General features: G+C 39.2%; 1 protein-coding gene across 8 annotated transcripts in view; it reads right to left on the reverse strand.

The window, feature by feature from the left end:
• magixb (MAGI family member, X-linked b) overlaps positions 1–23,806 on the reverse strand; it is a 102,061-nt gene that overhangs the window by 45,790 nt on the left and 32,465 nt on the right. For 7 of the 8 annotated variants that reach the window (XM_077224353.1, XM_077224352.1, XM_077224351.1 and 4 more), the window contains exons 4-5: positions 5,699–5,818; positions 783–956 (exon numbers count right to left, since the gene is read on the reverse strand). In XM_077224353.1, coding sequence (XP_077080468.1) covers positions 783–956; positions 5,699–5,818 — 294 coding nt within the window. The remainder of the gene's footprint in view (positions 1–782; positions 957–5,698; positions 5,819–23,806) is intronic. The other variant, XM_077224354.1, reaches the window with a different exon arrangement.

Raw genomic sequence — 23,806 nt, forward strand, 5'->3', positions numbered from 1 at the left:
TTGTATTGTCCACTCTGATTTTGAGAGAAAATGTAGAGGATTTAAATATAGTAAAACAAATAAATTGAAAGGGAATATTGTACTCTCAAAATCAAATTTGCCAATATACTTAATGAACAAACACACAAGGGGCAGTGGATGTGTATATACGGATGTGTTTATATTGACTGTGCATCTGCAACCTAGTTCTTCACATATATGAATATGTATCTGCAATAGACATTAAAGTGATAGTTCACCCAAAAATTTACATTCTGTCATCATTTACTCACCCTCAAGTTGTTCCAAACCTGTATGAATTTATTTCTTCTGCTGAACACAAAAGAAGATATTTTGAAGAATATGGGGAACTAAACCGTAGATGTGCCTCATAACTTCCATTTTATTCCATACTATGGATGTCATAGGAGGTTTGGAAAAACTTCAAGGTGAGTAAATGATGACACAATAAAAAAAATTGGGTAAATAACATGATTTTTACAGCATTTAGTTTATCATTAATGTGATAATTCTGCATATGGATATTACACATTGTGTTATACACAGAAACACAAACCAGCGCATTGTCATCTCTGAAAGGTTATTTATAACTCAGTGGTTTTCACAGCCATAGACTGTACAATGCTCTGACATTTTCGAGGCATATTCATTGATTTGTTAGTGTGAGTGATAAACAGCATCATATTAACCGTTCCAAGATGGCGGACGTGTCGACTTGTCTTAAGTGGTCGAATGAGGCATCTACGTATACATATCTATAAATGTGTAGGTATTCTTCCTACCTGATAGACCTGAGTCCTCCTCACTGTTGTCACCCTCCTCGCCTGCCTTCTCCAGGTTGCTGAGGGACTTGCTACGAGTACGGAAGTTTCTCAGCAGGTTGCGGTGCTCCTGGTAGGTGATGGGAGGGCTTTCTGGACCGATGTGAACAGGACGAGGGGTTCCGTAGTAGTTCCCTAATCCAGGAAATATAAGAAGCTTCTCACTCAGGCCTTCCATGGACAGTTATTATACTGCTTGGAAGTTCTTTTGTTCATGAAGTGTTGATTTAGTTTCTTATTTTAAGGTCTATTAGTGTTGGTAGGTAGTGATATCCTCTGCAAAACACTGAACCAGCCTAACCTCATGGTACAGGAAACATGTTAAATTTTCTCTCTCTCTCTCTATCTCTCCTATATTTATACAGGGCCTACACACCTATGTTCCTCAACTGTTTTTCGCATCCCTCCGCCACCCCGACTCCTCACTATTGGCTGGTTCCTATCCCACCCAGAGATATGGGGGGAGTACTCTGGGTTTGGGCCAAATTCCGACCTCGAAGCTCTCCCCTCGCCAAATACGCATACTCTATCTGAATATTTGTGAGTGTGAACTCATGAACCACGTAACTCATGAAATTAAAGGATTTACATACTAGGGATTTATGGATAGTGGTTAAAGCTATGGATATTTTGTATTATTTCTTGCAGAGTGAATCAATAGCTTTATTTTAATGCAAATAGTTAACAGGAGCAAAAAAATCTTGCAATCAAGGTCACCTTTAAAACACATGATAATCCATTATATTGTCATAGTATATTATCTAAAAACATAAAAACCACATCAAGGATGGAATACTCTACAACAGGGGTGACCTTATATCTTCAGATGGTACAACAGATTTTGAACTCGTCCTGATCTCCATCTGGTATTGATTGAGTAACTTGCCTTTGCAGTGGTAAGTAAATTATACCTTGCCGGCGTTTACGGCATTTTGTAAATGCGCCTGCATTTTTTATGCTAATTCATTTTATTCGTTTAATCAGGCAGGGTAGGCGATCCTGCCCCTGAGAGCCATAACTTACATGCTAAAGGCACATGTGTCTCAGAGCCCACAGTAATGATGCTGAAAGAGGAATGAACTTGGAATTACACACTGAACACTAAATTGCGATACATTTGCCATGCAATGCCTATTTTGGAGGGTATATCTGTGTAATGGACAATGAGTTTTTATCTATAGTATAAACTGACATTATGTGGATCAAAGTAGTGTAAGCATTTCTGCAATTTACTATAAAAATTATAATACTACGTTCAAATATATAGACATGAGACAGACTGAGATAAACAAGGTAAATTAATCTTGCTCTTATTATCAGCTTTACTTCCTCATGTGAAATATCACTCTATTTTAGATATGAGTGCCATTTTATAAGACCTCAAACAAGTTATGCTTCTCCAAACATGTTAGAAAATATAACTTATTTTAATACCATTAAAATAAGGTATTAAATATTTTAATTTATTTAATATATTTAAATCAATTAAAATATTTTAATTTAAAATATTTTAATATTTTAATAATATATATTATTTTCCTTATTTTAATACCATTAAAATAAGGATATAACTCAAAATAGGACATTAACCAATTTAATATTGGAATTTAGAAAATTCTGAAATTAATGTAAAATGTAATTAAAGGTTTCACTTATTTTGTTATGCTGAATATAATATAATATACCTAATATAATTAATATAATATAAAAAATATTAAATAAAAAAATATATAATATAATATAAAAAAAAATCATGCTGATATCATGAATATATGAAGACATATAATCTTGATATCGGCATAATTTATTTTTTGCATAGAACACAAAAGACATTATTTATCAGAAATTCCTGAACAACAATTTTCCATTAACAACAAAATCCCAAAAGTATTAATATATACAGGTCCTTCTCAAAAAATGTGCATATTGTGATAAAGTTCATTATTTTCCATAATGTAATGATAAAAATTAAACTTTCATATATTTTAGATTCATTGCACACCAACTGAAATATTTCCGGATGTTTTATTGTTTTAATATTGATGATTTTGGCATACAGCTCATGAAAACCCAAAATTCCTATCTCAAAAAATTAGCATATTTCATCCAACCAATAAAATAAGTGTTTTTAATACAAAAAAGTCAACCTTCAAATAATTATGTTCAGTTATGCACTCAATACTTGGTCGGGAATCCTTTTGCAGAAATGACTGCTTCAATGCGGCGTGGCATGGAGGTAATCAGCCTGTGGCACTGCTGAGGTGTTATGGAGGCCCAGGATGCTTCGATAGCGGCCTTAAGCTCATCCAGAGTGTTGGGTCTGGCGTTTCAACTTTCTCTACACAATATCCCACAGATTCTCTATGGGGTTCAGGTCAGGAGAGTTGGCAGGCCAATTGAGCACAGTAATACCATGGTCAGTAAACCATTTACCAGTGGTTTTGGCACTGTGAGCAGGTGCCAGGTCGTGCTGAAAAATGAAATCAGATGGAAGCATGAAGTGCTCCAAAATCTCCTGATAGCTAGCTGCATTGACCCTGCCCTTGATAAAACACAGTGGACCAACACGAGCAACTGACATGGCACCCCAGACCATCACTGACTGTGGGTACTTGACACTGGACTTCAGGGCCCGTATTCCTAAAGAATCTTAATGCAAAGAGTAGCTCCTAGTGACAAAATTCTAAGAAAATTCTTAGAAATGTGGGCGTTTACTCTTAAAATTAAAGCAAAAATCCTAGTAAAGAAAAAAGTAATTCAGAAAGCATCTTAACCCTTAAAAGAGGTCTTAAGGTCAAAATTGTTAGGAGTACGGATGAGGACTTTTAAGAGGCTTAAGAGTTTCTTTAGCAGAGGAGAAAATGCCAGAAAGACGAATAGGGAGAACAAATTATTTGCAGACAATGGATGACAGTGAGTTAATAAGACGCTATAGATTGAAACCTGGCCCGAATTTTCCTTTAAGGATGGCCTTGTGTTCATCCACTAAATGGGCTCACAGTAAACACTGTTCCTCTGTCCAGTTGGGCTTTCTCATCCTTCTTGGTTTTGATTCCATGTTTGTTACATTAAAACCAACATTCAAACCACCACTTAAATAGATATGCCAGCAATCAGTGTAATTGGAAAGAGTGGAACAATTTTTATCATTCTAAGCCAATCAAATACCTTATAGGAAATTAACAGCATGGTAAATAAAAAAAAGGATTTATATACACATATATAATGTGTGTGTGTGTGTGTGTGTGTGTGTGTGTGTGTGTGTGTGTGTGTGTGTGTGTGTGTGTGTGTGTGTGTGTGTGTGTGTGTGTGTGTGTGTGTGTGTGTGTGTGTGTGTGTGTGTATGAGAATGGTCAAATAGGAAAAATTACGCATGTAATTTCAAAGTGAAGGCTTAGAATAGACGCTATACTTAAAATCACTCTTTTTTCCCTTCTTGGACAACCAACCAATCACAGTCTTCAAAAGATTGTGTCATACATAGCAACGGGGTCAACCCCGCCTCCTCACTAAGATAAAAGTTTTTGTCTTTTCCTTACTCAGAGTTGCTCTCAGATCGGTCCCGAATCACTCTTAAGCTAAGATTCCTAAGTAAAAGTTTTTAAGCTAAATTAAGAGTTTTCTAAAAGGATTCTTAGATTCTTTAGGAATACGGGCCCAGGCATTTAGGCATTTCCTTCTCCCCAGTCTTCCTCCAGACTCTGGCACCTTGATTTCCGAATGACATGCAAAATTTGCTTTCATCCGAAAAAAGTACTTTGGACCACTTAGCAACAGTCCAGTGCTGCTTCTCTGTAGCCCAGGTCAGGCGCTTCTGCCGCTGTTTCTGGTTCAAAAGTGGCTTGACCTGGGGAATGCGGCACCTGTAGCCCATTTCCTGCACACGCCTGTGCACGGTGGCTCTGGATGTTTCTACTCCAGACTCAGTCCACTGCTTCCGCAGGTCCCCAAGGTCTGGAATCGGTCCTTCTCCACAATCTTCCTCAGGGTCCGGTCACCTCTTCTCGAAGCGTTTTTTGCCACACTTTTTCCTTCCCACAGACTTCCCACTGAGGTGCCTTGATACAGCACTCTGGGAACAGCCTATTTGTTCAGAAATTTCTTTCTGTGTCTTACCCTCTTGCTTGCAGCTTGACAGCAGTCAGGTCGTCAGTCTTACCCATGATTGCGGTTTTGAGTAATGAAACAGACTGGGAGTTTTTAAAAGCCTCAGGAATCTTTTCCAGGTGTTTAGAGTTAATTAGTTGATTCAGATGATTAGGTTAATAGCTCGTTTAGAGACACTTCATGATCATGATATGCTAATTTTTTGAGATAGGAATTTTGGGTTTTCATGAGCTGTATCCCAAAATCATCAGTATTAAAACAATAAAATACCTGAAATATTTCAGTTGGTGTGCAATGAATCTAAAATATATGAAAGTTTAATTTTTATCATTACATTATGGAAAATAATGAACTTTATCACAATATGCTATTTTTTTGAGAAGGACCTGTATATATATATATATATATATATATATATATATATATATATATATAATAAAAGGGAGCTATACAACTTTGGTGCTATTTTCAAAAGCCATTATAACTTTGTATAAGAAACAAGATGAAAGACGATTTTTGGGAGAACTATCGCTTTAAACTTGTTGCTGTTGGATAGATGAGTATTGCCAACACAACAGTTGTGTTGATGCATTTTGATGTGTGTAAATGGAGCTCCAACTGTGAATCAATAACACTGGATAGAAAGCCCCATAAATATAATGTGTGACCTTAAAAAGAGTCCAGAGAACAATTGAAATAATGAATTTGCACTGTAACACTTCATTTTCTCCATAAATGATTCAGGTCTGGTGTAATGAATATGTGCTGACCTTTGAACTTTCCGCTTTCCAACAGCGCCCCCGACTCCTCCAACGAGAAGAACTCCTCAACGGACACAAAGTTATAGTCGACTCCCGAGATCTCGCCGTCTCGTGGCTGTCTAGTCGTACCTGCGGGTGACATCGTACAGAAAGGGACACGTTAAACACAGCAAGTCCAAATAAGTTACAGAATTATTGACGGATCGCTGACCCGCACTTCGGCTCAATGTGTGTGTGTGTGTGTGTGTGTGTGTGTGCTGCCAGATTAAGACGGCATCTTATCCCTTCTCCATCCAGCCTTGACTGACAAGTTAACAGAGCTATGAACAGCCCAGACCAATTACAGCGATCCAGCCTCGAAAATCTGACACGGCCCTCCCTCTCTCCGCAGGCTTTGAAACGGCTCCACACTGACTCAACATCAATCACCATTCTTTATCACTCTCCTACCACACACACGCACGCACAGATCCCACCTCCCTTCCGCTTCAATATCTCTAATTAAGAGTCTGATAAGCGAAATCCCCCAGTACATCACAACATGAGCATTAGTCCCAGCACTTCACTCTTGAGGTCCTGTACTCAGCAAGTGTGTGTGTGTTTGTGTGCATATTGATATTTTCACCCGCAGCTCACACAGCCAGAGGCGTACTGGAATGATTAGACCGAGTTACTAACCGCCACACCCACCACACGTCAATCTCAGATAGACAAGAGGACACTCGGAGCGAGGACATGGAAATGCAGCGTCTGTCTAATTTAAGGCTGGCCTCAAGGGTGTGTGTGGGAGCATATGTGTGTACAAAATTAAGCAATGCCTAATGCACGTGAAATGAGTGGATTCCGGGCCAGAACACTGCTGTGAATGCTGTATAATAGGAAAGGTCTGAACATATATTGTGTTATGCATTTGCAAACTGCATGTTGTTATGTTTGCGCAACTGCGTGTTCATTTAATAATCTGTAATATACACAATGAGTTTATTGACGTTAGCATAAATCATTGTGAAGATAAGCACACTGCTCCGTGTTTAACAGATGTAAAAATCAAAGTGGCATGGACGGTATCGAGTGGGTTTCTTCCGTGCCAGTGGATATGTAACGAGATGGATAGATGGTTAATAGATGTGAGAAATGAAAGATCAAACATTGTGATGTATACAAATACATGCTAGAAAAGAAGACAAACACAATTCAATATGCAAATATTATAAGGACAATAAGCTAAATAGGGACAATCAAAAACTTCTTTCTTCTGTTTTTTCTGTCTTATAGTTTTTTTATCTGGACATTTGATAATAAACAGGCAATAGATTTGTTCTTTATGGAAGCTGGTTTCTTAAAAATTAATTAAAATAATATGATGTGAACTTATTTATCCTGATTGTGTTGTCAGATCACACAATTTCAATCATATTTTCCAATAAATGTGACTACGTATATCTCATAAAAGTTTTTTTCTATTTTAAAAATGTACAATTTTACAATCACAATTATCTTTATTTCTTCTAATTTATAATTGATTGATATAATATTTATATTTCACAATTGTACCTTTATAACTCAAAATTGTGGATTTTGCACTCTCAAAACTGCATCTCTATATCTCACAATTGCAACTATTTTTCACAATTGGACCTTTATATATCCACCTTATTCCTGACGAGCCTACTGCGTTTTGAATTATGGGTGGCACTTCCGGTTTGGGGAACTCCCATTCAAAAAGACTGAAACGAATCATTTCAAATCATAAGGTTGCCCTACAAATAAAGCTGATCCGTCAGTTTGACTTAATGAGCTATCAGTTTTCTTTCATGTTTTATCTAAGAATAACATCAGAATAACGTAACACTTGGTATTTTAACATGACATGTTATAACAAGAATATCTATAGTAAGAGCTCTGCATTCTTTTCCTCATGATTATTTTCTTTTTTACTTTTGAATTTCGCTGTAATAGTATGATAAAGGTCAACATATACTGCACATTTGTGGTCTGTTCTCCCGATTTAATTTACGATGCAGCCTATACCAATTCACTGGAATACTCCCCAAATCCTGCACGTCTCTTTCCAGGTTTGGTTTCACAGGTAAATTTACAATTTATTATCTGTCAAAATGACTGAAATCACTTTAAAATAGTATCACGCAATGCTGAAGTAAAACATTTTTTTTATTATTAAGGCAACGTATGTTACATAATACAGATTAACGCCGATTTTGCTGTGGAAAGATACTTTTTCATAGATTATTCATGGTCTGTTGAAAGTACCTTGTTTACGCTTTTACACTTTGAAAATGTCCTTTTAATGTTCAATGGTTGAAGGGTAAGTAGAATAATGTAATGTCATCGTACACGGTTTAAAAATATATTATTGCGTCCAGAGCTAGTCTTTCACTGATTGTTTACAGTTTAACGGAAGTTACACCCATAATTCGCGCAAAGCGTCATGGGGCGCAGGAATACTGTGGATAACCATTGCATTTTACATCTTAGAATTGTGGTTTTTTTTACAAGTGCACCTTTATATTTCACAACTGCATTTTTATATCTCAAAGTTGTCACAGTTTTTCACAATTGTGCCTTTATATCTCAAAACTGCGCCTTTATTTCTCACATTTGCAACTATTTTTACCAATTGGGACTTATATCTTACAAATGTATCTTTATACCTCAAAATTGTATATATGTTCACAGTTGTGCATTTACATCTCACAAAACTTCATGTCACAACTGTGACTTTGTTTCTATTAACTGCAACTTTACATCTCATAATTTGCATCTTAATTATTTCTCATAATTGCAGCTCACAAGAAAAGATAACATTTATTTTAAATGTTCCCGCTGTTGCGGGTACGTGTAGTGAATCCACAGGAACGATGCGTGAAGCAGAGTGACAAACAATATCTTTATTAAACAGAAAAGGCAAGAGCACACTACACTTCCAACTAAACGTTATTACAAGACAAAGAACTGATGCAAACTAAGGGTTTAAATACACAAAGGATAGTAATTAATGAAACAAGGGAAAACCAAACTAATTCTTCCTTAGTTTGGTTTCTTCTGTTGTTAAGTAGTGCATATTTAATAATTTGAAGCGTATTACATGTTTTATATACAGCGATAATAGCCTGTATTTGACCAAAATTCCAGAATCTAGTGCAGTGAATGTTTATATGGTTGTCTATATCGTTTTGGCTTTAATAAGATTTTCCCAATATAGGCAAAAATAAACCTGATGTTTTCCATGATTCTTGTTCTCTCCGTCAACAAAGTACTTGAATGCAACAAGCTCATAATCACAACTACAGAAGTGGGTGGTTGTACATTGCTTATAGCATGTGAAGGCAGCATAAAATACACCGAAACTAAACCACCCTGACACTCACAACTATTATTATATTTTACTTAGAGGAAGAAATAGTAATGAGAACACAGAAGGGAAAAGCTTGCTCCAAATATTTACAAAGGATTGTAAATTTATATGAAAAAAAAGCAGAAGGCTTCTGGTGAAAATACAGTTAATCCTGTTTGCTATATAAACACTTATCCAACAATCTCCTTGTAGTTAGCATGTAGCTTACAATTACTGTGTTTTTACTTAATATAGCTGCAGTTTTGTATATCTGAATATAAATATACAGTAGTAATGGGATGACACTGTGGAGTTACAAATATATTCAGTGGCACACAAGAGAAAATAAAATGTTTCTCATCACCGAAATAGACTTGGGAGGTAAACAACAGCTTGCTACTATTACAAATATGCTAAAATTGCAAACCTAAAATACTCTTCTACAAACCCTCTGTTAGTCTACAAATATCAGCAACAATTCCCAGAGGCTCACAGGGTTGGCACTATAGACAAGCTCAATGTGAATAATTCTCTCGGAGCTCCAGCTAAGTGATTGAAGCACACATCAGAGACATCGAGAACACATTAGGACTCTCACTCTCCGTGAATTAATGATGAGCTCATTAATTGATTGCCAGGTGTTCCTGACCCTGTGTGTCATAACGGTGACCTTCTATAAATAACTTACGCTGACCTCAGCAAACTCAAGGTCCTTCTTATGACAGATTGAGACCTACAGCAAGAGTGACACTTCAGTTCACACTCACTCAAACAAACACACACTCAGCAGAAGTCTTCCTTCAACTCGAGTACAGGGGGATTCAGCAGGGCGTACTGATACATCTTATTTCCACTTTGGTGAAGGACCACAAATTATGCTCAAGGCACTCACAAAGCAAATGAACGACAAACACATTATGCCAAAGGGAAAATTATATAACTTGAATAAATCTTTTGTGATTCGGTTTAGCAGCACTGATATATAAAAGAGTTTAAAATGTCATTTTTACTTTGTAAAACACAATCAAACCAGTTGATTTTGAAAGTTCATTGCACGTCATACAAAAGCAGAGAATGTGCAGTGTACAATCTATTCTCTAAAGAGACCCCCTCTTTACTTACCCATTATAAAAGCCATTTAATTTGATTCTATTGCATGAATAATTGATAAACGGCCGACCGTTTCTTAATTCCTTTAAGCGGTTTAATCCTTTATGTCCTGCGCTCCTCTTTAGCAGTGGACCATGTGAACTCTCTCTCAGCCCCAGTCGATCTCTATTGTTCAATGGCTTTGGTTTAAATGAACAGCAGCTATATTTGCTTTATTCTAATGTCCCCTCATTTGAAATCGATACAAAATCACTTTAAATAGCTGAACATACTTTTAAAAAACAATGTAGTCTGTGGTGGATTAAATAATGGACATACAGTATGGTGAGAATGAGTTTATTATGCTAAAAAATTATATTAAATCTTGCTTGTATGCATATTGTTGACCTCTTTATAAACTTGAAATGAGGCATGATGGGATAAACAGTATTAAACAATCCAATCAAGTCAGAAAATACAATCTTAAAGTGAATTAAATTCAAAATGAAATATAAGTTTAAAACTAAAATATTTGCTGGGGATTTAAGTATTCCACTATGTAGACTGTATATTGAATGTATTATTGCAATTCTCTGCACACTGTCCTCCTCCTGCCTACAGCTATATGAGACAGACATTATGTAAGAATGGTCTGATACAATCATAAACTCTCTAATACAGTCATTTGAGTTAGAGAGCTGCTTTGTTGTCTACAGACTTATAAAGGAACGTTTACTGTTCAGCACATTTTCACAGGTAAAATCCAATCATTTCAATAGGAATCCATGCAATCAGGAATTTATCATGTGCAGTGTTAGGGGTAATGCATTACAAGTAACACGAGTTATGTAATCAGATTACTTTTTCAAGTAACTAGTAAAGTAACGCATTACTTTTAAATTAACAACAAAATATCTGAGTTAGCAACAAAATATCTGAGTTAGTTTTTCAAAAAAGTAACGCAAGTTACATTGTTTTACCATGACTGACACTGACAGCTCTCCAGTCCCCATATGTTGAGAGAAATCCGGAGTAAGTGCAGAGATGTTGTGGACGCTGTGTAAACATGATACTAATAAGCATGATGGTTGGTTATTACCATGATATTTATTGTGGTTCTAGACTAAATCTGAGCATGCGTTAACTCATCTCCCTTGCACAAAAACAGATTCCGTATTCTTCAAAATGAATAAAGAGAGTGAAATGCAAACTCAGAATATAAAACAAACATGCAATAATTAAATGTTAAATAACACAAATCACACCAATGAACCAATTTCTGTAGTGCTGACCTTTGATGATCCAATTAAACCATACTACTAAGCAAAAATGACTTTTGATAAAGCACATTTCCCTTTCAAGGGAACTCGAGCTGCGTCAAACGCTGTGGGAACGCCCCTGCGTTGTGCGTCATGAAGCACGTATGGAATCAGCCCAATGGAGAGATGGAACGTCATAGGCGGGTGACGTCATCGACCAGGAAACTATAAAGCAGCCCATAAACACAAGCGCAACAGCTTTTTGTGCCTTCAGTCGCGCTATATGTGAATCTGTCCCTGTGTGAATATTGTCTGTCTTTACATACTCTGCACCACACAAACAATTTATATATATATATATATATATATATATATTAAGAGAGATATGGCGAACGAACAGCAGTTTAGGAACTGTTTCCCTCCCTGCTCGCGTTATTTTACGAGTGGGGATACACACGTTCTTTGTGTTGTTTGTTTGGGAGTGCAGCATGCCCAGTCAGCTCTCGCGGGAGCTGATTGTGAGCGTTGCGAGCGTCTGCCATTAAGGACGCTCCGCTCCCGCCGGGCGCTCTTCGAGGAGAACGGTTCAGTGCGCGCTCCCCGCGGTTCGGGTCCCGCTCTTGCCGAGGCAGAGCGACGACGCGTATCGTGGGGATCGCAGATGGATCTCTCAGCGGGGTTAGAGACGGGCTCTGCCTTATCTCTCCCTTCACCTGTGAGATCCAGTGCCTCAGTCCCGTGTTCGGAAGCACGCGTTGCGGTTTCTTCCGCTCGGGCTGAGGCACCAGTTATAAATGAGGGAGATGTGGAGGATTCGCCACCTTACACTCCCGAAAGTGATGAGCTAGTGGAGGTATTAACAAGAGCTGTAGAAAAACTCAGCATTGTATGGCCAGTGACTAGACAGGAGTCTGTTTCTAAATCAAAATTAGATGAGAGATTTTTGCCGTCACGAGTGCAACCTCCACGCCGGTGCTTGCCGTTTTTTCCCGATCTCCACACTGAGGTGTCGAAATCGTGGAAAAAAACGGTGTCATATAGGGTGTTTAGTCCCCAGACTTCAACATATTCTAATATTGTGGGGGCAAAATCATATGGTTATTCGGCTATGCCTCGCGTGGAAGAGACGCTTGCGAGTTTTCTCTCCCTCGAGGCTGCGTCATCTGTTAAGGCACCGGCATTACCCACCAAGCCTCTTAGAAATATTTCGGTTTTTGTGGGTAAAGCGTATTCGGCGGCGGGTCAGGCTGCGTCATGTCTGCATACTATGTCTATTATGCAGGCATACCAGGCTGACCTGCTGAGGGACGTGAGTGAGAGTGAGGAGGTCAGTGCTGACGTGGTTCGCGAACTGCGTCAAGCTGCTGATTTATCCATGCGCGCAACCAGAGAGTCGGCCAAGCTAGTGGGTCGATCTATGGCAGCTCTGGTGGCCGCAGAAAGACATCTGTGGTTAAATCAGACAAATATAAAAGAAAAAGAAAAAGCTTTCCTTTTAGACACTCCTCTCTCCCCCCTGGGTTTATTTGGCGATGCTGTAAATTCTGTCATCGATAAATTCCAGGAGAAGGAAAAGCAAACAACAGCTTTTAAGAAATTTCTCCCTTTAAAAATTCATGTCCCTGGGGCTGCTGAGCGGGATATGAGCTCATCATATAGGGCGCTGAAGCAGAGTGTCGCTTCTCGTGCTCCCCCTGCTGGACAGTGGACTCAGCCGCGGAACTCTCAGCCGAAATCTCCCAGTAATAGAACTGATCTGAGGACAGTTATATTAGCTAAGAAGGCTTCGGCTAAGAAGAAGTCCTGGCGCCACGGCGCGCAGGACACTGAGGGTGGTCCCCACCGAGGCGGAAAGGTGTTCACCTCTTTCTACGGTGCCCATTCTTCCTCGGTGCCCTCAGGGGCCCGTTCTGCCAACCCCGCCTTCATGCCGGGGCACAGACGGTCCCAGCGAGCGATTTACCGAGGGACGCTCGCTCCCTCTGAGGAGGGTTTCAGAGCGGATAGACCAGTTGTTCCCTGCCGGTGAGCCGTTACAGGGCGCTGCGTTTGCTGCTCAAGTTACACCAGAGGCCAGTCTCGAGAGACTGGTACCCTTAGTAGAATTTCTGGCAGAGTGGAAAAGCCTTCCAAAAATATCTCATTGGGTCCTGCAGACAATAGAAAGGGATTATGCTATCCAATTCAGGTGTCGTCCACCAAGATTCAGAGGGGTTCTGCCTACAGTGGTGGGCCCCGAGCAGGCTCTGGTTATGGAACAAGAGGTGAAAGCACTCCTTCAAAAGGAGGCTATAGAACGGGTTCCTCCACCCAGTGTGGAGTCAGGCTATTACAGCCGATATTTCATCGTTCCAAAATAGGATGGGGGGTTGTGTCCAATTTTAGACCTGCGCCTATTGAATCGCTCGGTAGGGAAGCCAAAATTCAAGATGCTCTCTATCAAACAGATCGTGTCACAAATCAGATCCGAGGACTGGTCTGTCACGATAGATCTAAGGGATGCGTACTTCCACATTTCCATCCTTCCACAACACAGGAAGTTCCTGAGATTCGCCTTCGGGGGCGAGGTGTTCCAGCACAGGGTTCTTCCGTTTTGCCTAGCTTTATCTCCCCGCACTTTCACGAAATGCATTTACGCAGCACTAGTGCCCCTGAGGCTTCAGGGTGTTCGTGTCCTCAATTACATCAACGATTGGTTGATTTTAGCTCAGACAGAGCAGATGCCGGTTCGACATTGAGATGTCGTTCTCGTTCATATCAGGAAGTTGGGGTTGAGGCTGAACGCAAAGAAAAGTGTATTATCTCCTCAGAAGACCACTTTTCTGGGTGTCGTTTGGGTTTCGGTTTCGATGCAGGCGCGACTCGCTCCGACCCGCATCGTTTCGATTCTCTCAGCTGTGAAACAAGTAAAGCTAGGCCAGCTACTTACTGTAAAACAGTTTTAGAGACTGTCATCTGTGGTTTTCCATCAGCCATCCAGCCCCTCTGGGGTTGGACGCTATGGTGCAGCCGTGGCCGAGGTCACGTCTGTTCGCCTTTCCCCCGATTGCTATGCTACCTGGAGTTCTGGAGAGGGTTCGCCGGGACGGGGTCAGCCTACTATTAGTAGCCCCGTTCTGGCCGGCCCGAGTATGGTTTGCGGACCTGATTTCTCTCCTGGACGGCTCTCCCTTGGAGCTCCCGGTCAGGAGGGATCTACTCTCTCAGGCGGGCAGCATGATATTTTACCCCCGCCCAGTATTGTGTGCTTGGCCTCTGAGGGAGCCCAGCTCATGAACTCTGGTCTCTCAACCGAGGTTGTTGAGACCATTCTTCACTCCAGAGCTCCATCCACGAGGAAGCTTTATGCCTTGAAGTGGAAACTCTTCACTTCTTGGTGTGGAGAGCACCTGCAGGACCCAGTTAACTGCCCAGTGGGTGCAGTGCTGGAATTCCTGCAGGAGCGCTTCTCCACAGGGCTATCCCCCTCCACACTAAAGGTGTATGTGGCGGCACTGGCTGCTTACCACGTCCCTTTCAGTGGAGTTTCTCTTGGGAGACACCCGCTTATAACTCGTTTCCTTCGTGGTACACTGAGGCTGAGGCCAGCAGTTCGTACGAGGGTGCCGGGCTGGGACCTGGCCATCGTATTAGAAGGTCTTTCCCTAGCTCCTCTTGAACCTATCGAAGAAGTTCCTGAGAAGTTTCTCACGTTTAAGACTATCTTTCTTCTTGCTATCTCCTCACTAAAGAGAATCGGAGATTTGCAGGCTCTGTCGGTTTGACCCTCGTGCCTGGAATTTTCGCCTGGCATGGTTAAGGCTTTTCTGCATCCTAGGCCAGGTTACGTTCCCAAGGTCCCTACTAATGTTGTTAGACCTACAGTTCTGCAGGCCTTTTATCCTCCTCCATTTCTGTCGTCTGACCAGGAGAAACTTAATTTACTCTGCCCTGTTAGGGCGTTAGACGCCTATGTCCACAGAACTGCCCTGTGGAGGAAGTCAGAACAACTATTTGTGTGCTTTGGGCCACCCAAGAAGGGGTGTCCCACGTCTAAACAGAGAATGAGCAAGTGGGTGGTCGAAGCTATCTCACTTGCCTATGAGTCGGCTGGTCAGCCTTCACCTTTGGCTGTACGAGCCCACTCTACCAGGAGTATGGCGGCTTCTAAAGCCTTACTGTCAGGAGTTTCCCTCAGTGACGTTTGTGATGCGGCTGGATGGTCTTCACCGCATACTTTCATTAAGTTCTGCGACCTAGACTTAAGTTCTACCCCTGGGGCACAGGTGCTCTCGTCCTCTGTGCGCTAGTTCTCACATGGCGGTCACTTGGTCCTATGGCGACGTGGGTATTAGCGTTCCCACAGCGTTTGACGCAGCTCGAGTTCCCTTGAAAGGGAACGTCTCAGTTACGTATGTAACCCTAGTTCCCTGATAGGGAACGAGACGCTGCGTCATTCCACCATACTCCCGGCATTCCCGCTAGCGCTTCCTTCAGGCCTATCAGAAGCTGTTGCGCTTGTGTTTATGGGGTGCTTTATAGTTTCCTGGTCGATGACGTCACCCGCCTACGACGTTCCATCTCTCCATTGGGCTGATTCCATACGTGCTTTATGACGCACAACGCAGGGGCGTTCCCACAGCGTTTGACGCAGCGTCTCGTTCCCTATCAGGGAACTAGGGTTACATACGTAACCGAGACGTTATGTTTCTTTTTTTTTAAGTGCGCAGTAGGAGTGTTGAACTTTTTTCTCCTGCATCCTATTCTTCTTCAATCCAGAATGGCAGCACAGCTGAAAGGTTTCTTTGAGCTGCGTCTTTACTGTACAAGCCTGAATTTGCATTTCCTTCAGTCTGTAATGCAATTAGTTAATTTGTTAGGGAGAAACGCAATGTTGTAACACGTTACTTTTAAAAGTAACTTTCTCCAACACTGCTCAAGAGGGCAAAATATTTCCACGCACAGATTTATTATCGGGTTCAAGTTGGTCCTACGAATTTGTTGCACTAACCAAAAGAGAGTGCTGCCTGGTTTGAAAGTTTCTTCATACATTGCTACACTTAAAAATTGACCTTTTGAGTGAAATTTTGCAGAAATTTCAAAGTTGTGAACGCACCTTCAGGCAACATCATGTGAAAATAGAACCTAAAAAGTGACAAATTTAGAACCTATCTCTACATAGGTGTAACTCTCAGCATCACAACAGATTTTTGATAATAGCATGTTGCTAAGTTAATAGGTTGCTAAGTGTGATTCTATTAACTCTTCCCCGCCATTGACGGTAATTTTCGTCGTTTGTGAGAAAACGCTTCCCCGCCATTGACGGAATTTTCCGGCTTTCCGTGTTTTCACTGTTAGGTGACTGGTAGGGGGCGCTATTACATATCTTCTGAAAGAGTACTGATTAATCTCCTGATCAAAACACATGCGAAGAAGATACAAAAACGAGCAATCTCATATGTAATCATATGCATATGAAAAAATAACACGATCATAAACATTAAACAGCATAAAAACTGCCTAATGTTACTGAATGCAATGTCGACCCAGGACGAGCTATAGGACTGTGCATGCATTAGGGGTGTTGATGGCCTCAATCTATTGCATATCTGTTTTGATCCTCGTTCTGAATCTGATCTGGATGTAGTCTTTGACAAAAACCTGATTTTCTCAGCTTTTTGCTCAAAAAGCTTTTTATGAAACTTACCCACATTCAAGTGTTGATAGAAAAAAGAATGCATGAAGCTTGCTTAAAAGCAGAGGGTCTGTTCTTTCTTTTGATAAATTGCATGTTCAGATATTCATACAATATATTCTGGCGGCCATAAATATGGCTGGCAATGTTTTTTTTAAAACGCTGGAGGGGTAAGATTTAAACATAAAATTACATCACAAACAAATATTGGGAAACTACATATTAAATTAGATGAAAATATTTTTAAATACATTTTGCACCTGAATGAATAATATTTAGGCAGTGGCTATTTAAAGAAACTATGTTATTTACCATGAGCGTGAATAGTGGTGGATACCATGTGCATGTGTGTAAACAGATACAAATAGCATCATATTTACACTAAGTGCAAATAGTGACAGATGATATTCAAAGTGTAACTAGAAAGTGTAAATAGAAATGATATGCTGTTTGTACCAAGGGTAAATTATCCAAGCAATGGTGGACAGAGTTAGCGAAAATAGCCTTTGGTTGGCAATTTGCACTTAGTGTAAATAGACACCGCCTTTATAATCTTGGATATTATTCTTGGATTGCCTTCTCTGTAAAGAATACATGCATTATTTTGCCTTTGAATTATGTTGACTCGCTTTCTCTTTGCCAAAATTCAGTGGCTAAAAGATTACATAAACCAAATATGCTCACCATATCAACATATTTTACCTAGAAAAAACCAACATAAAGATTTCACATTTTTTAATTTTCATCAGCAGATTCAAGGTCAGGCTTTGACTCTGGTTATTTACAAGGCGTGATGGTTTACGAATTCATGTCGCCCCAATTACTGTCAACATTACTGCTGTATATATTGGACAGGTAAAGTATGACTACCAAGCTGGAGGCATCCAGACTGTTTACTCTGCTTTTTTCCATCTCTGTCACATGAAACTAGAGCTCCCAGCCGGAGGCCTCGGTAGGCCTTACTGTCTACTCTACTTAGCCAAACTAAAGCCCCTTCAGGGTCAGGCAGAGTGATTTGCACAGCTATTCTACATTGTGTGAAGAAGAAAAAAATCTGTTATAGTATACTTGCTCAAATGACGTTCCAAACCTGCATGACTTTGTTTCTTAAGTGAAGAAGCATTTTTCCATAAAATGAAAGGGAATGGTTTTGGACAAGGGACAACCATCATTCACTTTTATTGTATGGAAAAGAGCAGCTTGGACATTCTGCTAAATAGCAGGTATAATAAGAAAGCATTTGGCTCTTGTGTCTAAAAGGCACATTTGAGATCAGTAGAGCTTAAAGAGCTGGTCTCAGAGTACAAGAAACATATAAAAGCCAAAACTGTATCAAGCAAGAGAGTGAAAAGATGTGATATGAAAAGATACTGCTGACAAAATAAAAAAATGTGCTTATAAATGTATACTACACCTGGCAGAACTGCATAACAATAGCTCTGCTATTATTACTAACAGTACACCTATATTATTGTCATTATACCACAATATTCACTATATCAGTGAATTAAAGTTTATAATCAAATGACCTGTATTTTGCACTGAAGTGAAAATAGTCTTTATTTGGTCATTTGTAGGCTGTTTTTGCGAGTTAAATCTGTATTATTGAATGGGTTATGTTACATTAAGATGGCTGTGAGTTATTTTTGCAACACTACCCCTACAAAAAAGACGTTTATTCAAGTGTGCTGATAGTATTTTTCATTTGAACTAAAAAAAAAGAGAAAGTATACTTTCAGTCTACTTTTTATGTACTTCTCAGAAATATACTTAGGGTTAGGGTAAAATTACAGTTTACTTGACTTATACTGATGGAAAAATCTAGTCCACAGTTTCACAGACAAGGCTTAAATCTAGTCCCAGACTGGGAATGCATGTTTGAGCTGTTTTAACTGAAAGCAACTTAAATACACAAAATATGTCAGTGCCATTGTTTTGTCTCAAGATGCACACCGGTAATGTTTTTATTTTCTAAGGTACATTTAAAAAAAGCTACTTAAATGTCCTAGTTGAATTAAAGCCTAATCCTGGCTTAATCTAAACCCTGTCTATGGTGTGAGTGCGTTTTTCAATGAGAGTCTCAGTCTGATGATGATAATGCTGATAATGATAAAGAAGCTGATAATAAAAAATGTGGCACTTTAAAATGATAGTAATGTTATGTGTTACTTTGCATTTAAGCAATGATGTAAAATAATAATAAATGTTTTTTAGGAGTAACACAATAATATAAAACATTACTTTTAAAAGTAATGTTATCCAACACTGGTGATTACAAAGCAAATCATTGGTTTGGGCATGTTGTGAATATAGCTTTTCATACATGCTTTAGTAATTGTATGATGCACCATCGATTTCAGTAACACTTTAGGCAGTATAAGAATGAGAAAACAGAGAAAAATAAATAGGAAAAATGAGAAATAAAATAAAAAAAAGCTACCAGGGAGTGTTAGTAAGATGTCCGTCGAGTTGACTGACTTAATTAAGGGACTTTGATAACTGCAGACGTCCTTTAAAGCTTTGACTGCCTTGTGATGATTATTCATAATTTAAACTCTGTTCATATCATAATAGAATCAGCTTTTTAAAATGCAATCTGTCTCTCTGGAAAATTAGGCTGTGAAATCAGTCTTATTGTGATAATCAGATACAGTATCTTGAATATATAATCAAAGAGGGCTGAATGTAACTTCTCCAATGATCATTTTGACCAAATATTGCATGATTTTAACTGAAGCCTTGTTCAGAATGTCAGTCTAAATCAGATTTTTGTGCATATCTTAGTGGAATCTGATAATATTTAGTATGAACATTAAAAAAAATCTAAAAAGATTCCAGTCAAAACTGGACTGACATTGTGAACGTATCCATAGAGTGTTGTCTACAAGTTAAAACACAATAGATGACTGAAAATGAAACTGCAAAATGGCTAAGATTATCACACTTAAGCAGCTAAAACATCTGTAAACATCTCTGTTTGTACAAACTTCTTGTTCTCTCCAGGACTAAGTGTAGAAAGTTAAGATGAGGACATCATTGGGAATTGAAAGTACCTCGCTTTAGGGGCTTCCTCATTCAGCAGACTGAGATAAAGAGGAAAAACTAACAAGAACAATGTGTTTTGTGTGTTCACTGTCCTGTGTAAGTATTTGAATAATTAATGTTTGAGGGTGTCCATGTGAGAGCAGAAAGTGTGAATCTTAAAGTGTATTGCTGTATCCCAAATGAAGCTTATGTGTGTTTTGGAAGAGCCAAAGACAACCTCAAAGGCATCCCTGCAGTTATTGTTTTTGTGTGTGTGTGTGTGTGTGTGTGTGTGTGTGTGTGTGTGTGTGTGTGTGTGTGTGTGTGTGTGTGTGTGTGTGTGTGTGTGTGTGTGTGTGTGTGTGTGTGTGTGTGTGTGTGTGTGTGTGTGTGTGTGTCAGCAAGCAGAATGGCACACGACGAGCGTCAAGCTCGGCATGACCTACTTCACTATAAATCACTATAAATCAGAGATTACCCCACTCAAGTCTACGCTACGTTTCAAACACACTCCCACACACGCTCAAACACATGTGCAGAGACAGACTTTGCAGCATCGTGTCCGAACAACGAGAACTGACTGAAAACTTTTCGAACAATGAAAGAGCAAACAGAAAGCAAGCATCATCAAGAAGTTACCAAAGTAGCCACAAATGTTTTACAATCTAAACGAAGTCCCTTTGAGGCAAGCCAGTTCACTCTGTGGGCGGTCATATTGGTAACACCACACACTCAAAGTTGTAAAAAATTTACACCTCTGTACCTTTTAGCATTAAAAATGCATAGTAGTACCTTAAAGGTAAATATTAGTACCTACATATTAATATCTGAGAGTACAGGCAGCTCCAATCAAATTGAGTGAGGAAAGGCTAAACTCTCTGAAACTGTTTATCAAAATTCTGTTTCAAAAACATATTTCAAATCAGCAATACAATTTGACAAGATTGATATAAAAAATTAGCCTGGGTTTCCCCATGCTGCCTTGCGTGCAACACAATTTTATTCACGCTGCTAGGCAGTCTGGATTCCATGGACCAGATTTTCGCCTCAACGAGGGGACCAATCACAGAACGGGGAGGGAGCAGCAAGACGATGACGACGTCTATGCGACACACCGAAGCAGTTTGTTTATACCTATGGATCCAACATTGGCAGCAGATGCGAAGTTACCTTTCGATGCAGCACAAACGGCAATAGTTGCTGAACGCCATCGTGTACACATACATCTCTGACCCATCCACTTCTTCCTCGTCTAATTTCTGTCACTCTACATACATCATCTGGTGTAATTGAAACGATTGGCTATGAGCTACATACAAGCGCATTTGATAGACATTCGTAGCACCCAATAAACGGCTCTGGGCATTCGTAAACCACGTCTCAAATACGAGAAAAGAACATGTGGTTCCCAGACCCACGTCTCAATGAGACTGGGTCTGACGTTAGCCAGGCTAATAAAAAAATAGCTTTTTTAGCTCAAATAACACTATAAATCTTTAGGGTTATCTAGTTTTTTTAGGGTTATCTAGTAGTGCATTATAGAAAAAACAAACTCAATCAAAAGGGGATAGGCTCTTTTAACTCAAAGGTGGGACTTATACCTATGATTTCACAAGAACAAAATCTCATGGCAATTCGTAACTATTTAGCGTTTTCCAAATTAGCGGCTAATTCATATGATATGTTTCCATACAATCTGCATATAGCTGAGTGACTGTTGGCTTTATGGTTAGGGGTGGACCTCCATGCTTTTTTTTCTAAAAATCGTACATTTTCCTATGATTCATGCTATACAAATCCATGCGAAATCGCCATCTCATAATATCTTGTGAAATCAGTTAGTTCATATTTTCTACAAGTGGTCTATCTCCCCATCCTTGTACCGTCTCTGGTAATAATTCCACCGTAAAAACCAGCAGAACTTCATCTACTTAACAAAAGCTTATGAATTTGATAGAGGTTAATCCAAATCTATGTCTTATCACTGCACAAAGATTGAAATGGGAAAGAAATGACTCAAAATATAATTAGGCTTTTAAAGCTCAGGATAAAGGGCACAGAAAAATGAAAGCAACAGGGAGTTGAGCGGAAAAGAGGGTGTGAAAGAGTGACGACTGATAGAAAACAGCGTGAAAAGTGAAGTGAAAAGCATGGAAATGTTATGTGGCCATATTCAACAGTTCTCTCTCACAGAGCATGGAGATATGCCTCACTTTTATTCTCAAACATCACTGCCCATAGTAAAGGATTATATAAAGTATAAAAACGGTATAACATTCTTTAAACACTCTTTGGCATTCCGCAAGAAAAATAACGGCATGTTGGGTTTGGAATGACATGAGGATGTCATGTAAATAATGATGGAAAATTCATTTTTGCTACAACTATTGCTTTTATAACCATCTTTAACCTTCCCCCTTCTCTGTCTCTTTTCATTCTCTCGCATCCTTCCTTTCTTGTCGCAGTGAAACCTGTTGGAGCTGTCAACACCTGCTTACTATTAAATGGATCACACGCCAATTAACACTTCATCAGAAAAACTGCAGTACCTTGAGCTCGATCAGCCTGCGTGCAAGATGTTAAGTGCTGTTGCATGAAACAACAAGCTCATTTTCTAGTAGTTTATTAAGTTGTTTAAACGTATGTGCATGTGTGTTTAACCATGAAAAATTGCACATAAAATCTCTGAGAGCAATGAAATGAAATGGAGAAGATGGAAAAAGAGATCATAAAATGTACACAAAATAAAAAAAAGATTAGAAATAAAACAAAAAGATTTCAATATGCACTCAAACAAATCTTCAAATCCTTCTAAAATCCCTCAATCCTTCTAAAACAAAATGATTTGAGTTAGGCTATCCACATGAATTTTATCGTATATTCTACTGTGTATAAATAGTTTCTAAATAGTGATATAATAATAATAATGTATCATTTGTTTCTAATTTTATTTGTCCTAAGGGCTTTTAAAGGGTTAGTTCACCCAAAAATGAAAATTAAGTCATTATTAGGGATGGGAATTGATAAGATTTTATCAATATCAATGCCACTAACGATTCTGCTTATCGATCCGATTCTTTAACGATTCTCTTATCGATTCCTGATAGCACTGTGTGGGAAAAAGTAGTCTTTTTCGGGGGGGAAAACAAGTCGTTTTAATGCTTACACTTGACTAAGCAAACTGTACTTTTTATGTAATTTCTGTAATAAATGGAACCTTATTGTAAAGTGTTACCGATTAGTTATACACCGATTAAACGTCCCGTGAGTTCAGTGTTGGAAAGATCAGTTGTTTTAACCATTCATTAAAACGAATCGGTTCAAATGAGTCATTAGTTCGCGAATTGGACGTGTCATTATCGGACGTGTGCGCGTTGTGTGATTATCCCGCCAGTTGGGACATCCCACAAGATGTGTGTCATCACAGAAAACATTTCATCACTGGATCGTTTTTTTCGTTTATTTGAAGTGTGATTATGTCAGCTGAATGTGCGGAAGACTTTTCAGAGAAGATAAGGCAACGTATTTTAGCACAATTCACACCCAGCGGCAATTCAGGAAAAACAAATCTCCGAATGCTCCACATAAAACTTTAGTCTCCCTACCTTACCATCGTGTCGTTTATTTTGATTAATATGTGCGAGGGAGAGAGGAAGACAGCGCTTAGTTTTGAGACGGTGAAGCCTACTTTCGCCTTGCTCCGAAGAGAGAGAGTG

Source organism: Siphateles boraxobius, unplaced genomic scaffold (genome assembly GCF_051911475.1).
Source record: "Siphateles boraxobius isolate OS27281-9 unplaced genomic scaffold, OSU_SipBor_1 9, whole genome shotgun sequence".
Lineage (NCBI taxonomy): Eukaryota > Metazoa > Chordata > Actinopteri > Cypriniformes > Leuciscidae > Siphateles > Siphateles boraxobius.